General features: G+C 37.1%; 1 protein-coding gene across 2 annotated transcripts; it reads left to right on the top strand.

Moving 5' to 3' along the window:
* Window positions 1-5,373: 5,373 nt before the first annotated feature.
* On the top strand, window positions 5,374-8,339 carry LOC112279316 (uncharacterized). 2 transcript variants are annotated; one of them, XM_024513649.3, is made up of 8 exons: window positions 5,374-5,686; window positions 5,827-5,895; window positions 6,434-6,577; window positions 6,883-6,962; window positions 7,238-7,313; window positions 7,412-7,657; window positions 7,762-7,890; window positions 8,021-8,339. In XM_024513649.3, the coding sequence occupies exons 1-8, from the start codon at window positions 5,621-5,623 to the stop codon at window positions 8,189-8,191; spliced, it is 981 nt and encodes a 326-aa protein (XP_024369417.1). In that variant the 5' UTR covers window positions 5,374-5,620; the 3' UTR covers window positions 8,192-8,339. The 2 variants fall into 2 exon arrangements, with proteins under 2 accessions (XP_024369417.1, XP_073391155.1); XM_073535054.2 differs by lacking the exon at window positions 5,827-5,895.
* Window positions 8,340-11,480: the final 3,141 nt, after the last annotated feature.

The following is an 11,480-nucleotide window of genomic DNA, read 5'->3' as shown; positions in this document are numbered from 1 at the left end:
ATTGGTTTGTTCTTTCAGCAACTCCACTAGGAAATGGTGTCCTATGTTGTTTGCCTTGAATGCATCCCTCACAAGCAAGATTCATAGTAGAATGGCCAAGGTCTATGCCATTTACCTTGGATTGAAGCCCCTTCATGCCTTTGGCATTCAAATGCCCAAGTTTTTGATGCCAAATGCCCATCTTCTCTTCATTTGATGGAAATTCAGCAAAGGTAGCAACCTCCACTCCATTGATCCTCTTACAATTGATAATATAGAGATTGCCATTTCTAGTCCCTTTTGCTACTTCTTTGCCTTCCATGGTTCTCACAAAACATCCATTCATATTAAATTGTACTTTGTATCCATTAGTTACAAGTTTACTCACCGAAAGGAGGTTCTTCTTCATCTTTGGCACATGCAACACATCTTTAAGAGTGATTCTCTTACTTATGCCCTTCACCACCACCTCCACTACAATGGTGCCTATTCCAATGGCTTGTACCATACAATTATCACCTAACCAAACCTTGGTTACTTGAATTGGTTGATAACTGTTAAATGAACACTTGTATGGAGTCATGTGTTTAGTACATCTAGAATCCACAATCCATTTGCTCATATCAAGCATGGAAGGAGTTTGTTTTGCCATGAATGCAAAGTCTTCACCTCCATGGTCATGAAAAGCATTGTTGGTATTCTCTCTTTCTCCTCTCTTTGCCTTGAAATAATTTCTAGCAAAATGGCCTGGTTTTCTACAAATGTAACAAGTTTTAGGAGGATAACGTTGAAAAGGGGCACTTGCCTTACTTGGTCTTGTAAATAGTGCTGATTGCTCCCCAATAGACTCCTTTTGCTTTTTTTTGGTCACTTCATGGGCTAGTCTTGCCGTTACATAGTCCAAAATGAGGTCTTTCCTTGAAATGGACTCCAATGCCACAATGAGGGAGGAATAGAAGTCCGGAAGGCTTGAGAGCAATGTCATCACAACATCTTCTTCAAGTAAAGGCTTGTCAACAACAGCAAGTTGGTTTGCAAGTGCTTTTACCTTATTCATATGAGCCATGAGATCTTCACCTTCTTCCATCTTCACGGTGAAGAATTTTTGCCTTGACGATATCACATTGGAGAGATTCCTACTTTCATAGACATTGCAAAGAGTCTTCCATGCATCTGCTGCCCTTTTATAAGAAATGACATGAGCAAAGTTACTTTCATCTAAATTGGTGGCAATTATGCCAAAAGCCTTCTTCTCTCGTCTTTTGAAGTCTTTTTGCTCTTTGATGCTTGCCTCTATCCCAGGTGCAAGTTCCTCCTCATCTACTACCTCCCAAAGATCCAATGACGCCAAAAGTAGCTCCATTTTGGCCTTCCAGTGGTGAAAGTTGTCACCTCTAAACTTTTCAACAACTCTTAAGCTATCACCCTCAAAAGACGCCATCTCAAGCTACAAGTAGGTCCAAAAAACTCTTGATTTGGAGTTGTAATGCAAAAGATATGACTACTTAAAGATTGCTGAACTACAAACCCAGAATTCGCTGTTTTGTAACTTTTTGCATATTTTGAGTCCAAATTACGTCTAAATGGTGGAGAATGGTTTGTAATGTGATTTTGTGACTTTCAAACGTCTCTCTAACGTCACTTCACTCAAAATGACTCACTTTCTCATAAAACTCTCAAATACTAGTGCTCTTTCAGCAAAGACACTATCAAGGTCTTGCACTAAGTTCATACACTCACAAATCCAGGAGCAATGACTTCAACAATTCACTAGCAACACTCTACCATAAGATCTCAACCACCAAAAACAAGCAACAAAGAAATAATGCAAGAACAACTTACTTGGTAAGAGAATGTGGGCCCATAACCTGTTGAAACATAGAAAGCATACTCCACACAAGTAAGTTAGGACCAACAAGGTTGTACTTTAACAAATAGAGTGTGGTATGAGATAATTCTTCCCATGCCAACCCTTTCCTTATATATTAGTACCAAGGTACCAAGTGCTACAATCGATATGGGATATCTCCTAGGACCAGCCCTCCCCTTGTACTCTAATGCACTATAGACCAGCACCTAACCTTATGGGATATCCCTAACAACACTTGTACTCTATTGACCATTAGCAACTACTTAAAGAGTTCTTTTCTCAACAGGTAGATCTCTAACTTAGTTTTGCCTTCAAGCCTAACAAAGTTATATTACTTCCTTACAAAAAACATAGACAAACAAAACAATGAGAAATTAACTAAGACTTATTTCAATTCCTTGAAGCAAGTTAAAAAACCAAATTGCATAGAAATAGATAAATAATAATAATAATAGTAGTAATAATAATAATAATTTTAATAATACTTGGTTTTTTTTAAAAAATAATCTTGGCATTAAAAATAAAACATGTATTGTTAAAAAATTTATTTTTGTGGTATATAATAAATGTAAAAATAAATAAAAATAAAATAAAATAAAGCTTTGATATTTCTAGAGACAATTCAAAATATACCAAGCTTTCAAGAAAATATAAAAAAATGTAGTTTATTCCTAGAACTTTATATATATATATATATATATATATATATTATAGATTTAATACTTATGTACTTAAGATTGGTCAAAATATCTTATAAAGTTTACAAATAATTTTTGAGACTTTTTAAATAGATATTTACACAATACTATTTTTAAATTTAATAGAAAGAAAATAACATGGATTTATTACTTTTTTGTTTCTCATTAGAAGGAAAAATAATAATAGTGACTTTGATAGTCAATGTATTGGAGTGAGAAAGCAAGTAATAATGTATTTTTGATAGATGAAAAATATTTTTTTTGGCTCAAGTTGCACATGTACAATAATAGTGTAAGGCTTATTCACAAAGATGCTACTATTATGTGTGTGTTAAACAAAAGAAATTAATATTTTATATATAGCAGTAGAATGTTATACAAACTACAATTCACTTAAGTCAAGAAAGTATGTCAGCTTATTTCCAATTAAGCTTTTTTTATTTAAGACCAATGAATTTAAATGATTTAGCTATTTTAAAACAATGTTATACATATAATTGAAATTCAATTTGTATTAATAGAATAAAAAATAAGCATAAAAGTTAGATGTAGAATCTAATAAATAAAATAGAATTAAAAAAAATTATATTGATTTGGTTAAAATGTAAATTAACTAAAATCTTTTCATTTATATTATAAATTATAAAATATGTTATTATAGTAGACACATTGTTCTTCTCTTACAAATTTGCACATTGCATGTACATAAGCAATAAAATTCTATAAAAATAGACTGTATACAGAATTTGGGATATATTTTATGTATTAAACCTTGGCCTTAAAGATTGGACAAAAGCCAAAATCGAATTTAATCTTACTTTAGAAGATTATTGTATATATACTAATAAAATCTCTAAATATCTCATGTATTGGCAAGGTCTTCTTATAATTGAAATCCTTGTTCTACAAGCTAAGGATTAGATAGGACTATTTAAATATGTAGAGAATCATATTTTAGCAGTAGTGTTTTAATTCCAAACAATTTAAAGGGAAATTTAAGAACTCTTTTGTTACAATATTCCTAAACCATTAATAATAAAAATACATAAAGTATGAATATTATTTAGGATGCTTTACAAAATTAAATGCTGGCAAAGTTCTTAGAAAATGCTAGTCAAGATTGCAATACACATGATTTTAAACTTATGAAAAAATATTCTAAAATTATTGTAATACAATCCTGACACTGTCTCAAATTATTATTTTTTCATGCCTTAAATAATTGAAAAAAATCATATTAATTTAAGAAATATACTCAAGTCAAAATTATGTGGAATTAGACTATATTATTGATAATCAAATTATCCTCAAGTATGATGCATTTAAGTCTTTAAAAAAAACTTATTTAGCAAAAAGTTATTTTTGTATAGATATATCATTTTAGATTTAATTATTTTGGTACAATCTATACTCTTCTTTGAGGATGCATTGTGTAAAATTTTCAAATTAAAAGATATTTAAAAAAAAAACTAGTAGAATATTTAAAGTAATAGAGGAATTTACCTAGAAAAAATTGGATAACAACATAATAATTTTGGTTCATTAATTTAACAACCATGTGATTGAAATCGGTCTTAAACCGTTACATTATTTTTTAAGACCTTCCAACTAAATGCACAAATGCATAAAGTAGTATTTTGATTTTTTTTTAAAAATATTCTTCACAACTTAACTATATAAAAATCTAATATTTAAATTAGATATATATATATATATATATATATATATAATTATTTTATTGACATTTTAATATGAATTATGCTTTAAATTAAATTAAATTTTCTTCACTTTTGATATTTTTAAATAACTTAAAGTGCACTTATGCTCTGCAAATATTTTTCAGATTATTCATATGTATATGTGTGTGTATATAAAATATACATATGACCAAATTACTTGACATTATTTACTGGAATGGAAGTTGCCCCTAGGTTGTAAACATATATCCCTTAACTAGTATTTCTCACAAAATTTATAAATTTTCCATCCATCAAGTTTACAAATTAAGAGGGATACATTTGTATATACATAAGTACATACATACATTTTCTAATTTTATTTCATAATAAATTTGCAAAATTAAAGCTAAATGTTGTAGTTTAGATGAAAATTTTAATTCCTACAATAAATCAGTAAGAGTTGATTTTTATTCTGTTGAATTTTAATCATAGAATTCTAACTACTTCATATTATTCATAAGAAAAGATTATTGAGTATGTTACATTTTCATTAGTTTATTTTCCTTTCTTTTGTAGTAATGTAGCAGAGGATATTCTCTTTCAGGGGTTGCTCATGTTATAAATTAATATATTAAAAAAAATCCTTAATTTAGTATGAATGATTAGAATGAAAATCATGGGAGTAATTTAAGTTTTGCTTTTTCTTTTTTCATTTCGTGTGGCGTGATATGATAACTTTCATTGCCAAGTACCAGTTACAAAATATTCTATGATACCAACTTTCATTTTTCTTCAATTTTTGCACACCCTCTTTTAACAAGATGGTGCTTTGTGGTGCAATAAGTATGAATTAAAGCAACCAAGTCCAACCAACTTTGTGGCTTTCCTCAGCAATCCGTTTTTTTTTTTTTTTTTTTTTTAAATTTATTTATTTGCTAAGAATTCCGATGCATTAGAATATCTCATAAAATCTATTACAAATTCTGAAAATAAAATGATATTTAGGGTGATCCGCAGAAGATCTAAGAAGAAATTATGTTGGGCATGGAGGCAAGCTCACACCCACGTTCTGAGTGGAATCTGACCTCCAGCGAGAAAAAATGGTCAGGCAGATTACACGCAGAATTGTTCTCCTCTCCCACAAAATCCATCTTTCTTCCTTCCCTTCGGAGCTTCAAACCTCGGCAATGGAACCAACTGGAAGCACTAAACTTCGATCCGTCGATCGCTTGATGATGAATGTTGCGCCTCCTCTTTAGGAACGTGGCTTTTTTGTGTTGTAATTTCAGGGTTAAGGTTGTGTGCGTCGGGTTCTGATTTCTTAATTTCGGTCTCATTTCTTGTTTCTTTCGCTTTGTGAAGTCTATTTGTGTGGTGGTGCAAGCAAAAACAAGATGAGCCTACAAGATACGGAGGAGTTGAAGGCCAATCTCTTCACTTATAAAGAGCAGCTCAAGCAAGTAAGTCGAATCATGTAACGATACTCGACTCGAAGTTTGAATGCATTACGTGGTTTTGAACAATTGTGTGCTTTTCTGTTTGTGTGGTGGTTGGTGTCTTTGTGAGGGTCGATATGTTGGATTTGACGTTGCGAGTGTAGGTGAAGGAGTTGCTGGTGGTGGACTCGGGAAATACGGAGTATCAAGAGATGGCAATAGGTCTGACGGAAGTAAGTAATTGCGAAAGAGTCTCATGGTGTGTCGGTGCTTGTAGAGTATGAAGTAAAGGGGGGAGGTGGTTTGTGTAGGATTTGTGTATTTCAGGTGAGGATTTCATGTAGCGTCAGGCGATCGTAGTGTCAAGTAGCTAAACGGACGGGCACATTATGAGGATCAAGATAGTGTAGGGAGTGTTAGCTAGGGCTTGGAACTGTCCTAAGGATCATCAATGTTGTTCAAGCAGGGCAGCACGACTCCGCTGCATGCGAGAGAGGACCTTTTTCGGAGTTTCTTGGCAAGGTGACGTGGTTTGCTCTATTGACTCGTAATGGTTTCCAACAGTGGTCGGGATTTTGCTTCTTCGCTCACTCTTACACTTTGCTGAGATGGACATTAGCGTTTCGTCAACTTCCTGCTCGTATACAGCAATTGAACCAGCCAATTTCAATCACACTATATCTGTATGTGAGGTTCAAGTTTAGGTCTTGGTGTTCATGCTCTGTGCAGGTATTCAACAATTGATCTGCCAGTTAATCTGGCTTCTCGCAGGTCCTAGAGCTGACTTACGATTTACTTAATGAAGCGCAACAAGCCAAAGAAGATGCTGCTTTGGAGCTGGAGCAGCAAGAAGCTGCGGCAGCAAACACGCATAGTCCTCCGCGTCATCCTTCAGCTACATACAAACCGCAACAGGTGGTACATTTGACGTCTTGCTATCCCAGTTCATGTGGACAAGGAGTTGAAAATGAGAACATCCGGACTTCGATTGGAAATGATAGGAAATACGGTTACAAAGATAGTTTGATGACTGTAGGGTTCCTTTCAAAGGAATTCTTGGCCGTAATTCTGTTGAAAAGAATGTCAAATGTTTGCATACCACCGCCCAATTTCATTCTACTGTACAAGCTGTCGCTGGTTAGGGCTCACCTTTCTCTTCCGATTAAGGTTGATTATTAAATAAGTCCTCTGGGTATGGATTGCCGTGTTCCTTCATGCAGAATGAGAACTTCGTACACATTCCTGGAAGACTTTCTGTTGGGACCAAGGTTCAAGCCATTTGGAGTGAAGATGGAGAATGGTAATTGATTTTGTTGCTGAAGTATTGCCTTCCTTGCGTTTATGGATGTTTGGACTAACTGATTTTGGTCTTTATTTGGACAATCTTTTGAAAAAGCTGTATATTCGAAACAGAATCACTCACATGCATACCTGCATGAAAGGTAGGGTATGCCATCAGAAAGCATTGAGCATTTTCGCTGATTTTCATTTTGGATGTTGACCTTAGTTATTCTAAGTTGTTGACTTGACTGCACTACCAACTGACCCGCGGTCTTTCTTGTTTGTTGAACGCAGGTATAAAGCTACAGTGGAAGCAGTTACTCCTGGGGGTTATTTTGTCCTCTATGATGAATGGGGCAATAAAGAAGAAGTGTGTATTTCCTCTTTCTTCAATTTTTTTTTCTTCCAATTTACGGATATATGTGTACCTACGGTTTTGTGTTTAAAAATTATGATTGCCCTCCGCAGGTAGATGCTTCAAATGTAAGGGAATTGAATATCCCAGATGACGAGGTTGAGGTTTTAGATCAAATGCTTGGTGGAGCCGAGGTAGTCGACAATGTGAATACAAATTCATGGTTGGACGCCGAGCAAGAAGCTAATCTCACCAGGCTTGCTTTGAAGAAAACGATTGAAGATGCTGCTGACATAAATGTCATCTCTAGGGGCGTGCCCCCCAAGTTGCGAATCAAACCCGATGATTCTGAGGATGTGGTGGGTGTACCTTATGGATTCAGATTGTATTGACGTTTGTATTGTTCTTATCTTTTGTGTTTGTATGGATACTCAAACATCTGAAGGGTGTGCGTTATTTGCAGATAGCAGCAAAGAAGAAAAAGATCCACGCTTTCAAGTCAAAAGCAAGACTTGAACAGATGGAGCTCACACAGAACAAGCGTCAAAATGCTTGGCAGCAATTTCAAACTACCAAGGGGAAAAGCAAAAAAGTAAGTGGTAATGTGTTTTATATTACTTACAACCTTATTCTCATCCAGCATGATGGCAGCAAGTGTGCGGGCTTGGTTGTTGTTTCGGCCCACTGTTCTAATGTAGCTTATTGTGTTGGTTTACTTGCAGCAAGGAGGATTCTTCACAGGGCGCAAAAGGGAGAGTATTTTCAAATCTCCTGATGATCCTAAGGGAAAGGTAGGCGTCACAGGTAGTGGAAAAGGGACCACTGAATTTCATAAACGTGAGAAGCATTTGCACCTTAAATTAGGTGTTGGAGATGGGGAAACTTATGTATGAATAATAACAAACAAACAAAAAACAAAAACAAATAAATAGAATTGAATAGAATTTCCCCTCCAAACTTTTCAGGCTCTGGTCGAGCATAAAACAGACTTTTATATTCCAAACAGGTAAAACATGTTTCTTTCGAAACTCCAGCCCTGAACCCAGTTCTCCATGAAAGCACGTTGTGTAATCGTTCACGATTCTGACGACTTTGGAGGTTGCACTTTCGAGACGTGGTATGCAGAACATGCTATTACTAACATACAATAAAATAATACACTTTTTGAATAGATACCTGTCACATCATGCGTTTGGAGTTCAGTTCGGATACTTTGAGGCTATACACACTTTGCATCAGTGTGGAAACCAATACGCGAATATCGATTCTTACTTAAATTAGTGTGGAATCCTCACCATCGTAGTACATACACGCTCGCAGGCACGTTCCCATGTCCTTGTTCCCGATGCTCCCACCCCACAACCCTCAAGGACAATGTGTGCATGGGCGTATAAAGCTAACTAGGAAAAGGCTCCTTTCTCACTGGTGTGCAGAGGCAAAGCCCTCGAAGATTCGTCCGTTCCCTATGACTGGGAACGTGATGACGAGAACCGATGACACCAGCACTCGTAAAACGGTGGGGTTTGCTTTTTCACATCGGTGGGAAAAGTAAAAAAACAAGTTCCTCCAATTAAACTAGACTGCATGCATTTTCTTAAGGTTGCATGGGTTACTCAAATTGGTCAACTCATTTAGTTGGTGGAGCCTATCATTCCATTGGCATGGTGTCCAGACATCTCGCACTCTTGGCGGTACTTTCTTAGAAAATGACCAGCGACCTGCAACGCTTTCATCCACTTTCATCCATGTTCATCTCAACTCTCGAACCCCGTTCACACGGGACCCCCTTTTGTCTGGGACAAGAGAGTCTACCACTATGTTTAGTGGATTCTATAGACGATTGGTTTGGGTGTGGAAAATGCAATCACATGGAATGCATGCAATGGCTATAGAACCATGGAACCAGAAACTTTTGAGGATCAAATGAGAGGGGAAAAAAAAACGGAAACACTTAAAGCTGCTTGCATTGAATCACTTGTCCCTTCTAGCGAAACTGGGTTTTGTTCAATTGATCATTTTGGGCATGTCCTTAAGTCACACTGAACGAAGAGAATACGTCCACTGTGAATATCACCACAACTACTTCTCTTTTCTATATTTGGTTATTACCTTAACCTCTATTCATGCTCATGTCCGAAAACTGCATGGTGTAAGTTGGATTTTGAACCTTATTTTCATGTTTGTTTCTATTAAAAGTGCTATTGGAACTAATCCCAGTTTCGTAGGAGAAAGCATGAAGGCCCCAAAATTAACCATATCCTGAGTTCACCACACGTCGTGTTGTAACACTCCCCCGAAGAGCAGGCCCTTTTCTGAACAGCAAACTATAGGCTATGCTCCCACCCTCAGAACAGGGCCACTTGCAATGTGCAACTTGCGAGCGGATGGAGAAGCGCTCAGATGTTTTCGGAAAATATAGATACGTTGCAGGAATTCGGTGCAAATGGCACGAAAGTGGGTGGTCCATCCAGCACAGCGACGCAGAGTGCATGCACGTGGGCATCCTTTATCTGCTCCCATCCAAAATAAAAGGTGAATTCTTCCACTGGTCTGACAACACGGCGCTCTGGCGGACAATTAGGGGTGCAATGATCAGATGAGAGAGGGAGGGAGAGAGCTTTCCACCTTCCTCAAGAGAAGGACGCTTGTCCGTGACTTTGCAATCGCGCTAGGATTTCTGTTAGGGACTACTGACTCATGTCGACAGGGGCCCGCCATAGCCCCTCCGGCAGTCAAAGAATGCCTTCAGTTGACCTAGCGCCCTGGTCCTGCTGCCGGATTAGAACGTGGCTCAATTCTGTTCCTCATCCCAAGTTTCACTCTCCCCATCCAGAAGGCTTTGCGTCGTCTTCGTGGTATGGATCATTCCCCCCTCTCGTCCGCGAGCTCTATGTCCTTCCCGACCGGAACCATCTCATGCTACGTGGTAGGCACCGCGCTAGATTCTGGAATCTCGCGCTGGTTCGCATCGCCTGATATTTCAGTTCGGCGATGACTGGTCCCGTCTCCTTGCGCTCGGAGACATCTGTGCAGTGGGTGGGTTCGGGAGCTCCTGGATAATAACTACAATCGCGACACACCCATTACGGACAGCTCATCCAGTTGAAATATCCACAAAGTCTTTTCGATTTTTTTGTGGGAAAAGTGAGCAAATTCCTGTCTTTTAGGCTGAGTTCGGAGTGGGAAAATAAAGCAACATCTGCTCGTAAAGCCACAGCACCTTCAGCCTTCCACCAATGATTCGTTTATCCTTTTGGACGTGTATTGGATGGATGTGGCGATTGTATTGGGCATCCATGTGAGGGTCGAAAAAGTTCGAACCTTCTCACTTGCTTTAAAGGAAAAAGAGGATAACAACATTGTGAGCTAAGACACCCCCGATGCCCATGGAAGTGCCACTGCAAGGTGGCAATAGAAAAATTGAAAGGGTCACCTTTCTCACTTCGAGGTTCACATTGTGCTGAGGCATGTGGAGTGAGGGATAATAGAATTAAGAGATGAGACTCAAGTGCATCAAAATAAGGTTCTACAATTCCTCTCCTTCAGGATCTAAGAAGTGCAATTTCGACTTATGTTTAGAATCGAGAGTCACCCTTTAAATGACTGATATCACTGGGATGTAATCCTCAAGCGTTGACGACAAAAGGTCGAAATGCAACGCAGAGTTGCAATGGGAAGTAATCCTCAAGGGTTGACGACTAAAGGTCGAAATGCAACGCAGAGTTGCAATGGGAAGTAATCCTCAAGGGTTGACGACTAAAGGTCGAAATGCAACGCAGAGTTGCAATGAGTTGCAATGTGTCACAGAGTTGTGACACGATTGGATCCTAGTAAGGACTCACTTTGATTCAAAACCAAGAGGGACTTGATGGGACAATTTTGGATTTATATTAAGATTGTTTTAAAGTCAAAATAAAGTTGTTTTATTGGGTGTTTTTAGAAGTGAAAAAAGAGCTCAAAGTGAGGCAACATTATATGTAGTATCAAAGCTTTTAAGATTGGATTTGGAAGTGAAGAATTGAAGTGAAATTTTTATAAGAAATTTTAGCTTAGGCAAAAGAAATAAGTCAAGATAGTGAACAAAACTACAAGACCAACTTCTCAATGATGTAAAGAAGAGATTCTTCAAACAAGTGCACAAGAGGTGCAAGTGTCAAGGACATGAATCTCAAAGAATTAAAA

The sequence above is a fragment of the Physcomitrium patens genome, chromosome 1, assembly GCF_059467195.1.
Source record: "Physcomitrium patens ecotype Gransden chromosome 1, ASM5946719v1, whole genome shotgun sequence".
In the NCBI taxonomy this organism is placed as follows: Eukaryota; Viridiplantae; Streptophyta; class Bryopsida; order Funariales; family Funariaceae; genus Physcomitrium; species Physcomitrium patens.
Note: the sequence above shows the minus strand (reverse complement) of the source record. Positions and strands in the feature narration are given on the sequence as shown.